Genomic DNA, 18,742 nt, shown 5'->3' with positions numbered 1-18,742 from the left:
CACGATGATCAACCATCACATCATCATGGAAAAACTGTGGAACTTTCTAGAGCTGGTTTTCCTGACTATTGGCTATGCCATGGCCAGAAACTAGCCAGCTGAGGAACAGCTGTGTGGATGATGAAGCAATTAATATTAAGTGGGAAAATACTATGTGCAAATATGCAAGCCAGAATCTTGCTGTACAACAGTTTCAGATAAGTTCGGCCAGAGTTCTGGATCACTTATTGAGCGATCAAAGCTCTCTTCCGTCTGAATTCCTATTTCCCCTTCCCTAAACACAATAATCAGACATTAAATTTCCAAGGCCAAATGCTAGGATTGATTTCACAAACAAGTAAGCTGTGTGGGAGATTATGACAGGCACAGTTTCACTTATCTTTCTGAAATATGTTAACAGGAAGTATTATTCTCAGTTTAATTCTGAAAAATAAAAAGAAAGAGCAATGGATGCAAGAAAAGGAAATAAAGGGTGAGGCTTTCCAGTAGCAGTAGAATAATTTTTGATACTAGAAATAGTTGGTATCTAAATAGAAGTACACCTGGTTTAAATATGCAGGTGTGGTAGGCCCAGAAGTAGAGTGAAACTGCATTTAGAAATTAGTTGAAGCCAAATTTATAGCCAGCTAAGGCAAACAGAGGATATGGATGCAGTTGATTAACTTAGTACACTAAAGCAAATCTGAACAAAAAGCCTACAAAAGAAACAAACATGAGCTTGTTCCAGCTGCCTCCTCTGTCTGTAGATATAGGTCCTCTTTGTGCTGCTGGTGCAGATCTGAAGAAAAGAAAACAAACAGGATGTTCACAGCACAGAGCTGAGTTAGGATTCTTTTAAATATCAGGAGGTTGTAGCCAAGGATGAAGTTTGCAGTCCAAGTGCTAAGCTAGAAGTTTCTTTGTAAGAGCTTGTCACCAGATTCCCTTTGGCTGTCACAATGTTATAAACAGGGTATTTGTGCAAAAAGCCCTGGGAACACTTCTTTCTACCTGAATACCCAAGCCTCCTTGTTTCTCCACATCCATTTACTGTCTCTGGCCTTATGCTTGAGATTGTATAGAGCAACTCTAGACAGCAGTGGTCCTAGAGGTCTATTTTTACAGCAGTTGATTCAACAGTATCCAGATCCATTTCTAAGCCCCTCTGACATTGCAATAATGCAAGTAATAAATACTTCTACTAATAGGTTGCATCTGGCTTCCTTTCTACTTATGTTTGCAAGCCATCTATGCCATCTAGTGGGTAGTTTTTTATTTACAAGTTTTCTTCAAATACCAGTGTGACAAGAAGCCCAAATCCAAATTTTGACTCAACAGGACTATAGATCAAGTTTGCAGAGGAGTTAAGAGCCACTATTGCTACCCAAGAAGCCTCAGGTATATTACTGCACCTTCCAGGCCATCCCTTTGCTACCCTGACACAGCCTTCTCCTTTGGTATCCCAACATAACACGAATTGTGGAAACAAAAAAAGTCACTTGGACTTGGCTCAGGACATTATTCTCCAGAGGCTGAGAAGGCAGCTATTAGTACTGTAACAGCAAACAGCCATTGTGAAAGAAGATGTAACAGAGCCTGTATGCCTAGTCTCACTATTTATTATAGAAGTGTATACACTGAGCACAGGCACTCTGCAAGGGAAACTTTTCCTGACAGATAGTATGATCTTAATAGTGACATCCCTGCTGACCAAACTGTTCCCATGTCAATTAATGGACTGTCAGAGAGCAGAAATCCATCCACAGAGAAAACAGATCTAGAAGATAATCATCAAATAATTTATATACATCTGCGTAAGGGTAGCTAATTTCAATAGCGATGTTATTTATTGCAGAGAAGTAATTTGGGGAAGAGTGTAAGTATTCATTGGCTTGAGCTTTTTAGCTACGTAAATTTCAGGGAAAGGCAATGATAGCATTCAGACTCTGACCTGATTAGGGATAGCATAGATAAGAAGTCAATCAAGCCTCTTACACTGCCATCTATAGAGAAGGGGATAGAAGGCTCAGGAAGGCAAGAAGCAAAGAAACTTCCTAAGGAGGATGATAGCTGAGCTGCTTAGTAGCTACCCCAGGAGAGTATGAGACTGATGCTTAGAACATATTAGTGATTATGTTAATTTAAGGACCAATGTGGATGGAAAGGAAGGGGTGGCTGCTCCCCAGCTTACATACTGCAAGTGTTATGTGGTAATACTGGAGAACTGGTATTCTCATCCCTTAGGTGAAAGGAAAAAGACATTAATGGTTTCCAAAAGCCTTCTCAAACAGGTTTCCTCACAAAACTTTGAGGGAAATGGTTTAAAACCTGGGAGAAGAGAAAAAATTCTGTTAAGAGTTCACAAGTTTATATATTTTAAAGTTCTGTAAAGTGCTTTTCCTCCAATCTGTTAATATTGTCACCATGTTCACAACTGCAATTTTGCATGGGGCAGCTGTATTTCCTTTGACACATGAACAAAAGCCTTATCATTCACTGGCAGAACAAGGAAACTCTATTTTAATCCACCATGTAAGCAGTTATTTAGCAGCAAACAAATGCCAAACAGGACTGGAAGCCTGTTCTACGCCTAGGAGTCCAGGGCTATCTGATATGTAAAATGCAACCATTTTCATCACACATTTATAGGTTGATGCTGGGATAAAATTTGGATGTAAGAATAAATGTTGCATGACAAGGTGAGTTAAAACTTTCCGTGATCAGCAGGAAAACGGAGTGTAAGGTGTACACTTTGTAAGGGTGTATCCAAAGTGGAACATATGCTACAGAAAGTGATGTACAACACCTTTTCTGTACTGCATGAAGCATTACTGCCACACAAGCAAAGTCAGGCTAGTAGGAGTTGCACTTCTCTGCTGCCACAACCAGGAGCAGCAAAACAGGTTTTTCATAGCAGAAATCATAATTGCAGTATTACATAGGTATTAACATACAAAAGATTTGCAGGTGCTTGAATTAGGGCAGAAAGGACAGTAGGAGACAGGATACAGCCAAATGTATGGATTATGCGTAAAAATAATGTAACTCAAGAACAACTTTTATGCATCCATATATCTTGCTACTTTCCAAACTGTGAGGAAGTTTTCATATTTGGATGTTCAAGTACCTTATGTGTACCTACACATGCAGCAGCATCTAGATTAAGAAATTTAGTTATAATTGAAAACAGTCATCTTTACTGTAAATTTACTGAAATGCATAATAAATCAATTTAATCCTCTTTTTATAATAAAGCAAAATACAGACAGAAAGGGAGACTATAAAACCTAGTTTGGGAGTGATGCTTGATAACTGAGAAAGTTGTATGTTGGATGTAATATGCATTCTCTGCAGATAACCTACTGGCCCAAAGTAAAGACATTAAAATACAGAAATTGGGTTTGCACAAAAAATGAAAGATTAAAAAAAAATTCCTCAAAATTTGGAATTGAAAGTTCTAGTGGCCGGAGAAATGTCCTTTAGATCTGCTGCCATTTGACCTACAATTTCATTATTCACAGAAGAATATCAATGAAACCAATTTCAAATTTGTAACAGATTTTGCATCAAAACACTAATATATACAAACTTCATCCATACCACCAGTGATACACAGCGTGATTGTGCAATCAATGAATTGATTAACACCCAATTTTGAATAGCAGGTGCTCACAGACAATTGTGTGCAATTTGTAGACAGAAACTGCTAGCTCAATACACAGTAAGTAATAAATTCAAGGATACTGCATATCGTATATGGGCAACAGATAATAGATGGTAGAGGTGGAATATGTTGAACTGTTGACTTCTGCATTATTTGGTTGTAATGACACTGAGGATGGATTGAACTTCTTTTACTTACGATGAAAGGGTACACTTAGAATCGTCAGGATAATCCACACAAAGTAAGAACATTACAGACCTGTGAAGATATAATTTTATTTGTCATCTTTCAGGCAGAAAAATGAAGAAAACAAATGAAAAAATCCAAACCAAAATCAACAGTATTATCATGTCTAAAGCTTCCCTTCGATTTTATTTATCTTGCAATCTAGTGTAAATAACTAGAGCTGTGAATACTATTGTGAATAATTAGTAATTATGCAGACATTCAATAGTGTTTTTAACTGTTGTTTAGATTTTCAATTCAAATACAGATTTTATAATGAAGTGGAATACATGGGGCCATCTTCTGTGTCTGATATTGGGTAATTAATTATACAGTTATACAATATGGTGTAGTTGTCTGCTCAATTCATGGCTGAAAAATGCCAAGTCTGAAAAATGTGACATTACGTCTCCAATATACCAGTCTCTTACCGCAGACACAAGATTAATTGCATTTAAAAATGTAAGAAGCCATTTAGAATAGATGAGATGCTTCTGCAAAAACACTATAGTAACGAAGGAATTTCACTTACTTGTAATTGTCAGTGCAGATGACATCATAACCAAGGGTTTTCAATCTGTTTTCTAGTTTCTCTACAGTATGAGTTCCACAGGAATCTCTGTGAGAAAGGATTTTAGTATTATTGCATTTCCTCTCACTGAACCTGACGGAATTAGTAAAGTAAATCCCGATTATTTTGGCTCTTCTGTATTCCTTAACACCTACAGAAAACAGGTGTACAATGCTATTTATAATGCTTCATTTGCTTACAGTCATTTAATATTTTATACTCAGTTTGCAGATACTGGAAGGTTGGCTTCAGTCACTGTAGCACTTGCAGATTCTATTAATCAATATTCCCACGTCTAATATTTCACTAGACAAACAGAAAAAGAGCTAGTTACTTTTGTAAAATAATAATGAGCGTTTCATTTGTAATATTCTTTGGCAGCATTTAGGTGGTGCTAAAGTTGATGCCAGCTGTCTCTACAGAATAAGCTGGTTATAATAAATTAGAATTATTTTTGTTGTTAGGCAATTGCTCTCTTTCTTGAATACAGAACAGAAAAACACAAGGAGAAAGAAAAAAAAAAAAACCCAACCCAGAGACAATCCTAAAATGCAGCTTCTGTGTCTAGCAATGATTCTTTTAATTTATGGTCTAATTACCAAAAGGAAGTTTAGCATAGTACAGAACCTACTGAGGTTTCTAAAACTTGCACCAACATGAAGTATTAAGGCTACTTACCCACTGGTCTGTAAACACTCATGACTGAAGTAATCGTATAGGGACCAACAAAATAACCATAGAATCATACAATCGTAGAATAGTTTGGGCTACAAGGGACCTTCAAAGGTCATGTAGTCCAGCTCCTGCAATGAGCACGGATATCTTCAACTAGATCAGGTTGCCCAGAAGCACATCCAGCCTGGCCTTGAATGTCTCCAGGGATGGCACATCCATCACCTCTCTGGGCAACCTGTGCCAGGGTTTTACCACTGTTATGGTAAAAAATTTTTTCCTCACATCCACCCTGAATCTCTCCTCTTTTAGGTTAAAACCATAACCCCTCATCCTATTGCAATTGCTATGCAAATGTAACTAAACAGAAAGATAACGTGAATTTTTTATATACAGGTCCAAATAGGAGAAATTGACCTTTATGGAAAATGTAACTTACGTATCTGGTCCTTCAATATCATCCACAACCCAGATGGCAATTTGTGAGATTTTGTCTTTCTGAAGATTAGGTATTTCATAATCTGCAAAAAAACTAATTCAAAAAACAAATTTTTAGAACTATAAAGAACAAGAAAAGTAAACAATTTTCCCCCTTTGCATTAATGAAGGCTTTGATCCTGCTGTAGGATATGGGCTTGCTCAAGTTTACATTTATATCTAATGATTACAATTAGACTCAACACAGAGTAGAAAAACTCTGATCCACATTCTGAATGCCCTCAAAGGTCAAAGGCATTTAATCAGAAGATTTGTTTTCACAATCTTTATCTAGAAGGGCTCAGCTGAAGAAAAGTTACAACTTAAGAGGTGAACCAGAATGAAGGGAACTTTTCAAAATGCAAAAACAAAGCCAAAACCATTTGATAATTAGTAAAAAAATAAAAAGGTCACTCTTGTAGTTATTGCTTTTAGACATGTCTTGGGTTCAGCAGTAGCAGTCATTTTTCTCCTTCTTAGTAGTTGGCACAGTGCTGTGTTTTCGACTTTAGTCTGAGAACAGCGCTGATAACACCGATGTTCTTAGCTGTTACTAGGTAATGTTTACTCTGATCAAGGACTTTTCAGTCTCATGCTCTGCCAGTGAGGAGGGGCACGGGAAGCTGGGAAGAAGCAGAGACAGGACACCTAACCCAAACTAGCCAAAGGGATATTCCATACCACAGCACGTCATGCCCAGTGTATAAACCGGAGGGAGTCATCTGGAAGGCCCAGATCGCTGCTCAGGTCAGGCTGGGTATCAGCTGGCGGGTGGTGAGCAGTTTTATTGTGCATCACTTGTGTTTATTGTTTTCTTTTCCTTTTCCCCTTTTAGTTTTATATTCTCTTCCCTTGTTATTTCCCTTATCATTATTATTATTGGTGGTAGCAGTAGTGGTTTTGTGCTACACCTTAGTTACTGGATTGTTCTTATCTCAACTCGTAGCATTCCCACTGTCGTGGTTTAAGCCCGGCCAGTAACTCAGAACCACACAGCCGCTCACTCACACACACACCCCCCCCCCCCCGCCTTCTTCCCTCCCACTCCTGGAGAAATACGGAGGAGAATTGAAAGAATGTAACTCCCATGGGTTGACAGAAGAACAGTCCCGTAACTAAGGTAAACACAAAACACATTTTTTTCTACAAGAGAAATAGATTTCAATGTACAAAACTGCAGCAACGCTAACGTGAAGTATATATGTCTAGGATATGTAAGACCATAAAGGAGAAAGTTCTAGCCATGTTAATCCCTAACTTAGGAAATCTTCCACTTTATTGCTTTGTGTAGGTATCTAAGTAAAAATTAAAACAAGATAATAAAGCGGCAACTAAATCACAGAATCACAGAAAGGTTTGGGTTGGAAAGGACCTTAAAGCTCATTCAGTTCCAACCCCCCTGCCACAGGCAGGGACACCTTCCATTAGAGGAGGTTGCTCCAAGCCCTGTCCTGCCTGACCTTGAACACTTCAAGGGATGGGGCAGCCACAACTTCTTGGGGCAATTTGTTCCAGTGTCTCACCACTTTCATAGTAAAGAACTTCTTCCTGGTAACTAAAGATGCCAAATCTAAAGAATTATTTTAGTATCTGTAAACTGATTTTATTTTTGTGAGAGGCAGGCATTTCAAAGCCACAGATTTCTAACCATTCCAGCAAGACATACTGTAATGATTTCCAACCTTTTAATTGCTCTCATTTTTTATTTTTTATTATTCATCAGAAAGCTTATAATGTCTGTGTCTGCACTGAATGCTTGGTCCAATCTGAGCCTAGGTGTGTGCTCTAATTCACCCATTATGGATCTTTTTAAATGTCTACCTCTGGGATGCAGTGTCTCTTAGCCACTTTCAATGCTCTAATACCCCCCCAGACTAGAAGGGACTGTTAGCTGTCCTCCCGGATGAGACCAGCAGTGGCAATGTGATCACAGCTTTACCCTGCTGGTGCCTGCAGGCAAACTATTGGTGCTCTGGCAGGGAAGCAAAAGGCATGGTGGTTGTCAGTATCTGTTAACAGCCAGCCGAGACCTGCTCATGGAGTTAGAAAGTTTAAGCTTCTGGAGAAGCAAAAGCGTTCGACACTGTCCCACACAACATCCTTGTCTCTAAATTGGAGAGACATCAATTTGATAGATGGACCACTCGGTGGATAAAGAACTGGCTGGGTGGCCGCACGCAAAGAGTTGTGGTCAATGGATCAATGTCCAGCTGGAGACCAGTAATGAGTGGTGTCACCCAGGGATCGGTGTTGGGACCGGTCTTGTTCAACATCTTTGTCAGTGACATGGACAGTGGGATTGAGTGCGCCCTCAGCAAGTTTGCCGATGACACCAAGCTGTGTGGTTCGGTTGATACGCCGGAGGGAAGGGATGCCATCCAGAGGGACCTCGACATGCTTGTGAGGTGGGCTGATGCCAACCTTATGAAGTTTAACCATGCCAAGTGCAAGGTCCTACACCTGGGTCAGAGCAATCCCAGGCACAGTTACAGGTTGGGCAGAGAAGAGATTCAGAGCAGCCCTGCAGAGAATGACTTGGGGGTGTTGGTCAATGAGAAAATGAACATGAGCCGGCTTCAGTGTGCGCTCACAGCCCAGAAAGCCAACTGTATCCTGGGCTGCATCAAAAGGAGCGTGACCAGCAGGTCCAAGGAGGTGATCCTGCCCCTCTACTCTGCTCTCGGGAGACCTCACTTGGAGTATTGTGTGCAGTTCTGGTGTCCTCAACATAAAAAGGACATGGAACTGTTGGAACAAGTCCAGAGGAGGGCCATGAGGATGATCAGGGGACTGGAGCACCTCCTGTATGAAGATAGGCTGAGAGAGTTGGGGCTGTTCAGCCTGGAGAAGAGAAGGCTGTGTGGAGATCTCATAGCAGCCTTCCAGTATCTGAAGGGGGCCTATAAGGATGCTGGGGATGGACTTTTCATTAGGGATTGTAGTGACAGGACAAGGGGTAACGGGTTAAAACTTAAACAGGGGAAGTTTAGATTTGATATAAGGAAGAAGTTCTTTACTGTAAGAGTGGTGAAGCACTGGAATGGGTTGCCCAAGGAAGTTGTGAATGCTTCATCCCTAGCAGCTTCCAAGGCCAGGTTGCACAGAGCCTTGGGTGGCATGGTTTAGTGTGAGGTGTTCCTGTCCGTGGCAGGGGGGTTGGAACTAGATGATCTTAAGTTCCTTTCCAACCCTAACTATTCTATGATTCTATGAAGTGGAATGTGAGGAGGTAGATACCAGTAGTTGCCTGCTCTGGACAAGTATGGCTAACTAGAGACCAGTAGCAACAACAGCAGATTTGCCTGTCTGTTCAGGGTGTCCAAGCCTGTCTTAAACACATAGTGAAAATATAACCAAAGACAAAGATTTCAATTATTTTTAACTCACATGCTCATTCACACATATGTTATTGCCAGCAAAAATGCAGCTTCCTCCAGAGTACAAATGAATTCTTAACTAGAGTCAGAAACCGTGGAGGAACAATGTACCATTGACTTCAGAACACCTACTTTTGAACTGGCTAATATAATTAAAGAGGTCTGCCAACTACATGAGCAAAGTTATTTTGCAGTGAAGTGAGAAATAAATCTGAACTGAATTGGTAACAGGTGACTTTATGATGATTTAAGTGCACAAAATGTAATTCAGGATATACTTTGTGAGTGGCTTTGAAATGCTTGAAAATATATCAGAGAGATGTTTAGGAAGACAGGCGGATCTTTCAGATTACCTTCTAATACTAATTATTCAAGTCCAAACCTCTTTCAAACAAGATCTCTTAAAGAAGTTCAGTTATAAATACACCAGAAGACACGCAGCAAAGAAAACAGATGGAGTAACTGGCTTTTTTTTTTTTTGGCAGGGTGTTCTCCAGTGATGCAGATTCCACTGGTTACAATACCTCCAAACAGGCAACCCAGGGAACTGGTGGAATTAATTTACGTGTATTGTGAAATAAGGAATCTGTAAATTAACAGAAAAAAAAGTTAATCTGTTTCTGAAATAAGGCATCTCTACTGGATTCTTGGCTCTGCTCTGCTGCCAGCTATTATCATCTGCAGAAGACTTGATCCCAGCTGACAACCTGCCCAACCCAAGAGGATCATATGTCTTCATGATTAGTTGAAAGCTGTGTACAGAGACAGACCTTTGGGGGATGGAGGTAAGTAGGTAGTAGGTGTTTTGGAACAGATGGTTCTTGCTTCTCTCCTATATGGAGATAAAATTAACTTTTCAATGATTACTTCTAGTCCACAGTGAATACACAGGAGGAGGATCTGCTCTATGGGTCTTTAAAACACGTTTTTTTGGTCTGCCTTGGACAGGACTCAAGGTAAGGAAAGATGTAGTTACCTGAGGTAAAGAAAGATGTATTTTTCATCAAAGCTGGGAAGTCATTATAGCGACATATTCAGTAAAAGTTTTCAAGGGTGTACTTTTACAGTAAGTTTTATATATAAGCTTAGATGAACTTGTGCATAGTGCTACATTTGTAAATCAGAAAAAAACATCTGTCCTTAATACATGAGGGAATAAGGAGAATAGGAAGCTAAGCCTTGCTATTATTCTTCTCAATAAGCTTTTTCACTTTCTTAAGCCAAATCTTTCTTCTACCTCCTCTTGTGGTCTTGAAGAAATAGCAGGTAAAAGTATTTTCCCTACAGGACTTACCAAGTTTGCTCCTAGGCCTGACAGAGGCTACACTCCTTGTAATGATGTCCTCTCCTTGGAGATGTCCCTGAATAGAAATTTTGTAATGCTGATCTTTTTGAAAACATGCACATTTTGCCACAGTATGTGGGCTTACTTAAAGGATGCTTTCAAAGAACATTTATCCTTCTTGACACAGCAGTTTGTAAAATGCAGGAGTCCAAAGGATTGTTTCCATCCATTTCATATTAATTCCTACATCTGGAGACAATTAACAGTTGTCCCCACAACACAGCAGACTTTGATGCAACAGGTTCTTTTAGCCACCTTCCCATGCAGGAGAAAACTCAGACAACTGATTGACTCTTTTTGTAGGCATCAGACCATTTACACATAAATAAGTCAGTTTTCTTACCCTGGGTCTGGATAAGCTCCTCCAACTGCAGAACCATTCAACAAGACATGTATCACTCCAGAACTGTGCTGTGCATACTGCAATAGATAACAAGGTTTTTTTTAAAACTTACAGATTTGTTACACAACTTGGTATTGTATTGCAAGCATCAACAACCAAAGAGTTTTATCAAGAAGACATATCAGAATTGTGAAAATAATACTAAACTAGCACCCTAGCAGGTCACTGCAGTAGAGGATAAGAACTAAATAGCCAGAGCATTAAATTAATACATCTAAAACTATTTTCTCACAGCTATAAATAGTTTCTTCAGCATAGGAAGAAAGCTTTTTGGCACTCTGTGTTGGGTTTGATCTGTGAATTATGCTTAATATATACTAACGAAGCTAACAGAATTTTAACACATCATCTAGCTAAGGTGAAAGTAAGGTTCCTCTTGCTAGAACACTGCACCCAGTGTAAACCAGAGTATTTGTATCAGAGGAACTAATCTAACTCAGTTACAAACTTAAACCTGGTCTGATCCCATGATGTTTCCCTGAATCACCCAGGATACACTCAGTAATGTATGAAGTCAGCACTAATTAATTATTTACAGTGACTGAGGCCATCCTCCAGAAAGATTCCACTGCATTGTTTTCACATTCCTCCGTAGTAGGGCAGGATTCATAGTCCAGTTCTGTAGGAAGGCATGTGATTTATGCTATTAGAGAAATGATTAGGACTGTAAAAAGTGATACTAGAAAGCAATTAAATATATTTGTGCATTACTTACTGAACATACAAGATGGTCTGACACAACACTGAAAGCTGACTGTATTTTTTTCTATCATTTTCCATTCTGTGCACTTCACGTAAACAGTGACATTCTGTGGATTCAATAATTTGGCCAAAACAGCTATAACTCTGTATCTGGGATGCAGAGAGCTCTGCATTCAGAGGATTAAGATGGAGGTTTATCTCCTGTGCCATACTGTTTAGATTTCACTGTGTGCTCCCCTGACCACAACGTTACATATTCACACAAAACAGAAGAGAATGAGATAGTGAAGCTCACTCTGATTTTTCATGGAGTAAGAGCAAAACTAGGTCCTCCAGAACACAGCAGTTGTTCTCCATTGTGGTTTTAAACACAGATGTTTAATATAGTACACATTGTCTTACCAGTGCTGTTTGCCTGCCCACACCAGTTTAGAAAATCTCCAAGGAAGCCAAACAGAGTATCAGCCAGAGACATGTAGCGCCGGCCCCTGCCAGCAAAGCTGTTGACTAGCAGATGATTATTTTCCCAGAAGAGAGACTACATAAAAAAAGGGGGGGGGGGAAAGAAGAAATGAACAAATGAAACATCACTTGGCCATGGACACACTGAGATTATGGGGTGCTGAAAACAGTTTTAAACATGTTTTGGTATTAGTTCAAAATCAAGCTAATAACTTGAAATGTTACCTATATCTTTAATGGAACAAAGTTGTTTGGGGTTCTTTTGGTTTAGTTTGGTTTTTTTTTACAGTGATGTAAATTCTGATCACTAGAAGCTTCAGGAGTATTTATACCATGATAGGAATAGATATAGACTTATATTACGTATACTTAGGCCTATCTTTGCCTTCCTCAGCAGACAGATTTAGGAAAAGGGAGAAAAAAGGGAGGACATTTATAAGGCAGATATATTTTACTGGGATTCTCTCTCAGTGCTATGTTGGCTTATGGTGTGAACAAAATCACTCATCTAGCTCTTATTTCTGTGTTTGCAGAACTCTTTCATGAATTAAGCTATGTTGACAGCAGTATTTGTTGGGTTTGCTTGTATCATTTAGAGATAAGGAATAACTGTGCTAAATGAAAAACTGCTTTAAAGCACCATCTTTTAGAGAAAGCCAAAGCACACATTCTGATGGTGTGAAGAGCTGCGGTTTTTGCATTTTCACAGTTCTCTGCAACTGCCAGCACATCAAACCCTTACTGTTTTCTAGCACATAATGGAGTCCTGTCCCTTTATGCTTATGTTTGTTTAACATGTCAATATTTAACATGTCATTGCCCTGAGACTTGGCAGTGAGGACTGGAAGCAAAAGGCAACAGCAGGCACAGCAGGCGCAGACAGAGCACCTAACTTGAGGAAAAGTAGAAGTAGAGGTTCAGGAACTATGACAAAGCACCCAATACAGCAGGAAAAATGGGAGATCTTTGTAAAAAAATAGGGAAGTTGCTGAAAAGTTACTGCATAAAATAAATGCAGCCAAACGCATTGAAAAATGCCATCAAGCCAGAGTCTCATTTGTAAACTACAGACAGGTCAAAAATAATGAATCATGAGTCAGCCACATAATGACTCTTGGTCAATTTTGAACTGTGTCATGGAAAATTTGCTCGATGTCACAGGACTGTTAACATAACATTAATAATCATTACCTTGTTAGGTGGAATTGTGTGCAATGACAGGTTGATAAATAATTCATAGTCCTTAGGTAGAATGTTGCAAGGATCCTTGTTAATAAATGCATTTTTAAATGCTTCCCATATCTCTGAACAGTTTTTCTCCCTGTAATCATTGAAACAAATAGCAGAGTTTTCTCAAAGCAGAGAAAGGAAGTTATTTGTTCTCAAATTCTTCAAATTCCCAAATTAAAACCACTACAAGTTTAAGATAGAAAACTGAAGTCAGAGTGGTAGAAAACTTGCAATCCAGGAAGAGCATATACATTTTGTCTTATTCTGACTCCTAACAGCAGCAGATTAGGAAGAAATAGCAATGAAAATATTAGGATTGACAGTGTTGAATTAGATACACATAGTAATTCAACAAAAATCTGACAAGGTACACTCTGCACAATGACCTTATTATCCAGCATTGTAGAAATACTAAAGAAAACAGCTTTCTTTGAAATTTTCCAGATTGAAAATGCCATTTCAATTAAAGCATAGCTAAACGTGTAAACCTACTGAAACATAAAATTACTCTTAAAATGTCAGATTCAAATACAAGAGTTGTTACTGGAAAGTTTTGATAGTAGAATAATGGTTTTGACGGAGAGATATTTTCTGTGTATATAAGCCCTAGGATTATGCAACTTTACCTTGCTGGAAGGAGTACAGTGACCGCGTGGGACATGTACCGTCACTGCGCAGCAGCTACAAGAACATTGTTAGGATTCAGCATTGTGAAGGGAGGCTTGAAATAAGATGCTAGGCTGTGCACTTCGACATTTCCCTTCTGCCAGCTCTGCCCTGGGGATAATAATCTCCGGAAGGACAGGACAGGCCATCTAGGAAGTGTATCTCTCTGGATTTGCTGGATCTTATCTGTCACAGCTCTGAGCCTGCCTGTAGTAATTAAAAAAAGAATTGCTACTTTCACCATTTTCCCATAGTACCTTCCCCACATATGCTGCGACAATGTCTATGCTTGGAATACTCTGCAGAACAGAATAATGTATGTTAAGAGCATACAGCATCCTAATGTGAACAGCTGTAACTGCAAAGCTCTAGCTGAAACAACAGTAGTCCTGGTAAGTAAACCAAACATTACCATTAAGTGTTTTGCTCATTTAATGTCATCCATAGACATCAGGGTTTCTGCTGGCGTTATACCTCGTGACATCCTTTAAGGAGCTGCTTTGTGATGCTGAATGTCACAGATACTTTAAAGGACCCCTTGTGATGAGCTAAGCAGCTCCCATGCAGGAAACAGATCACAGACTCTCTTACAGTTATCCCTAGTCATGCTTCCAACAGCTATATAAAAAATTCCAAAATATCATAAGCAAATATGGGATCTTGATCTGATCTTCAGTGATGCAACACCACCCTTGTTCAGTAGTTACAATGTTTAAATAGCTTTACTTGATAAAAGGATTTGCACCCTATTTCTGATTTCAAGGTGTTAAATTTTAGCTTCTGATAATTGTGTATGTCTCATTCTGCTAAAGAGCTGTCTACTGTAAGCACTCCTTATTCATGCCAGTACTTGTCAATTATGATCAACTGAACTGTTAACACCTTTCCTGACAGTTGAATCCATCAGTAATTTTCTGGTTAATTCACATATTGCATTTTGTTTTCTTTATGTCTTCTCCTCCAGGTTTGAACAGCTTGCACACCAAAAGGATTATTCTGCTCCATTACTCAAAATTTCTTAGCTGGCAAAAACACTTTTTGAAGCTACAGGGTGGGGAAGGACTGTAGTTCAGACAATACCTTCCAATCTTAATAGACATTAATAAGTCATATTAGATTTATTTCATACTAGTCAGTCAAAAAAAAATGTTTTCAGAACTTCCATTATATACTGCAAATAAAGAAATATGGGGAAATGCACTACAGGAACATTTGTGTTACATAGCACGCTCCTATAAGAAATCAGATTTTCATTCACATCCCTCTCTTCCAAATGACATTCTACATTTTGTAAAATGCCTCTCTTAATTGCCATTTTTCATCTTTTTTAAGATAAGGAAAAGTTTTTCTTATGCTTATATAGACACCTTTATGTTTTAATTGTGCTGCAGTGTAAAGGCATGCCATGCTAGCTTCTCTTCTGTTAGCAAAGTAGTTTTAAAAAATTATTCTATTTGCACATAAATTCAGAAGCAAAACCTACCCAGGTGGCTATTCCTCTATAAAAGCTAGCCTGGGGGCAATTAAGAAACAAACAATGAATAAAAAGGGTTACAAATAATTAGAGTATCTGTTTTGCACTTGTACAACAAGAAATTTCCATTCTGTTTAGATTACACTATTTGCTTATGGACCTCAAGGAAAGAGAAAAGAACACATCATATGAAATTAATTGTGTAGCTCTTCATTTTATAATGGTATTTGGACCTTATTTCAGGAAAGCAGTGCTAATGTCCAGCCTGGCTTCAGGCTATTCTGAGAAAGAATACTTTGATGAATGTGTTCAGACTTCTCAATTTTAAAGTTATAGTGTGAAAATGTCACAGGAATTAATTAGACCACAAAACAGTCATAAACATAAGACATATAGAAATACTTTTTAAGAACACTCTATTTATATTTCTAAAAGCCAAAATCAGTTAATGATAAAGTTAACATTTCCAGAATAACAATTCCTATGCTGCTTTTCTAATGTATTTGTATTATTAGTCATGTCCTGCTTCACATATAAATGAAGTGACATCTGTTAACTCCAACAAGAACTCTACCTATCTAAAGCCTGCTGCAAACCAGAATTCATATACTTACACAACTATTAACTGACTTAAGTTTTCATAGTTGATAGCATATATTATATTGTAGGCATGTGGAACACTATAGTTAAAGTTTACTGGCACCTTCCACAGTAATGTGTTTATAAAATTGCCAGATTGGAATTCTTCAACTGAAATTTTGGTACCATTTTATTTGCATTAAGATGATTTCTTCTTTCACGGGGAACCGAACCAAAATGCTTCTGATAAGAGTGTTATTAGGAAGAAACGTCAGTTTGCCTTTGTAAAAAGCCATTAACTTATTTTCAGTCCTGTATCTTCCTCTTTTGCAGCAGGAACTGAAAATGGGAGGTTGGCGGAAGGAGGTGATATTTGCTGATATAATGCAATATAATCTAACCCTGTTTAAGACCATGCTTGAGTGCTGCAGACCCACCCAGGCCACCTCTGCAAACACCTCTTCAAACCAGCAGGAAAAAATTAAGCTACAGAAAAAAGAACTGAACTCCAGGAGACTGTCCTTATTAATATCTTCCATTTTACCAAAGCCCAAACAATGTTAAGGAAAGAAAAAAAAAAGTGGTCATTTTAGCAAAGTGTGTCACTTATCTCCAGTTAGAATCATAGAAGGATAGAATAGTTAGGGTTGGAAAGGACCTTAAGATCATCTAGTTCCAACCCCCCTGCCATGGGCAGGGACACCTCACACTAAACAGTTCTGTGTAATTAACATAGACAATGAAAGCTCATGGGTAATCATACTGCAGCAGTTGATTACTACTTGATTTTTGAGGTGGATGAGCTAAATAATCTCTTTCAGTACCATAGGATAGCTACAAAACGTGGTGCTTTCCTTCTTACATGACCTGGCTGACATACAAGGCATGCAAAGTAAAGCTGGTCTTCCCAGGAGCACTGTCAGATTTGGTACTTAAGAAATAGAGTCCCCTTCATTTCTGTGTGTTCTCCTTACAGAACACTGTGGCACCAGGTGGAAATGTGAAATAAAAAATTGAAGGACTAAAAATCTTGCTTTAATTACACTACTTTTATTAATATGACATCTGTCAAAGTTCATTTTTTGTTTCCAGACAGCTACATTCATGTTGGCTTCAATAGGATCACTTTCATGGCTAGGAGTGAAGCATGAGGCTTCTGATTAACAACCAGAACACAAAAAATAATACAGAAACAAGCAAAACTTACCCGACAGCAGGATTCACAATCCTAATATAGTCATAGCATCTTCCAACGACAATACTTTCCAGGTTTTGTGTTGTACCTTCACCTTTCCATTTCCCCCCCTGCACTTCTAAGAAGCTGTTCATAAACAGAACAGAGACAAGTAAGAGAGACAAAAAAAGGTTTTTCATCATGAATTCCTGAGAAAAACAAGTTCTTAAAAAAAAAAAAAAAAAAAAAAAAAAAGAAGAAGAGGATTAAATGATACAATTGACATGGACACCTGCAGGCTTAAAGTTTAACATTTTCAATACTGGCTATAGTTCTTTACACAGAAGACGAACTTAGACAGAAATCTGAAACTTGCTGGGACTGTAATATAACTATTTCCTGGAACGATTACAGCACAGGGATACATCACTTCCTCAAATCTAACTGTTCCCCGCTCAAAAAAACCGAGACTTTTAAGGTCATGATATTGCCACCTGCTGATAACTGAGAAGAATTACAGTTTATTTCAGTAAATTGACGACAAATCTCTTGCCGCTTCAGTACTTATGGTAAGTCTGCTCAATATTCATTGCCATGCTACACCTTCCTCAAACATCACAAGTGCATGAAAGCAACATGCTTTAAACAGTTTATTTTCATTTCAGAGAGGCTATACTTTTTACTTATTCTTTTACTGCATATATTTCTCTAATGGTTGAAAAAATGCTGAAATATGTATCAAGAACAACGACAAATAAGAAATATGCAGATAAAGCAATGATTGCATAAATATCCAAATTCTCAGGTGATCTATTACACAGCAGGGGTAACATTCGTCAGCTCATTTTTCACCTTTCCGCTGGATACTGATAGCAACATTTTGGCGTGACGAGTTTTAAAGTCTTCATGAACAAAAGCACCTTGCAGGCATGTTCTCAACCAGAATGAGAACCAAAAGGGTTGCCATACTTCCTGTGCACTGAAGAAATCTCTTCAACTTCTAGGGTTACTGTTATCCTCCCTCCAGCTTCTTTTTCCTAAGTGCCTTGCTAAATCATCAAACGGCATCAGTTAATCTAATCTTCTGTAAATATTCTGTGCACATACAGCTACACTACTTTTCTCTCCTTGAGAAAAAAAATAAAAAAGTATTTTTTCAACCTTAATTTGCCCATGGACTCACATTTCTGAGGAATATGCTGCTTCCTTTGCTCTTTCTATTACACGGCCTCCACGCCTCTGTGAATATCTACATCTTAATTATTTATGTACTTAATTTATATAGTGTCATGCTTACATTGAAACATTGGTACTCAGCTGATGGATTCTGCCAAAGGCAAAATCTTGCTCATCACTGAATAAATTGCTGATGACAGATTTCTTTCATAAACGTGTTATAAAGATATCACCTGGGTAGAAGCAATCCCAGGCACAGTTACAGGTTGGGCAGAGAAGAGATTCAGAGCAGCCCTGCGGAGAATGACTTGGGGGTGTTGGTCAATGAGAAAATGAACATGAGCCAGCTTCAGTGTGCGCTCACAGCCCAGAAAGCCAACTGTATCCTGGGCTGCATCAAAAGGAGTGTGACCAGCAGGTCAAAGGAGGTGATCCTGCCCCTCTACTCTGCTCTCGGGAGACCTCACTTGGAGTATTGTGTGCAGTTCTGGTGTCCTCAACATAAAAAGGACATGGAACTGTTGGAACAAGTCCAGAGGAGGGCCATGAGGATGATCAGGGGACTG

The 18,742-nt window shown here is 38.7% G+C and overlaps 1 protein-coding gene across 1 annotated transcript; it reads right to left on the bottom strand.

Moving 5' to 3' along the window:
* Window positions 1-403: 403 nt before the first annotated feature.
* BST1 (bone marrow stromal cell antigen 1) lies at window positions 404-17,608 on the bottom strand. Its single transcript, XM_080630462.1, has 9 exons — window positions 17,034-17,608; window positions 13,069-13,198; window positions 11,818-11,953; window positions 11,250-11,332; window positions 10,654-10,730; window positions 5,551-5,643; window positions 4,401-4,487; window positions 3,842-3,901; window positions 404-778 (listed from the first exon to the last, which is right to left on the bottom strand). The coding sequence occupies exons 1-9, from the start codon at window positions 17,201-17,203 to the stop codon at window positions 664-666; spliced, it is 951 nt and encodes a 316-aa protein (XP_080486588.1). The 5' UTR covers window positions 17,204-17,608; the 3' UTR covers window positions 404-663.
* Between the last annotated feature and the right edge of the window lie 1,134 nt (window positions 17,609-18,742).

The sequence above is a fragment of the Psittacula echo genome (assembly GCF_963264785.1).
Source record: "Psittacula echo genome assembly, chromosome: 1".
Lineage (NCBI taxonomy): Eukaryota > Metazoa > Chordata > Aves > Psittaciformes > Psittacidae > Psittacula > Psittacula echo.
This window is presented reverse-complemented; position numbering and strand designations above follow the sequence as displayed.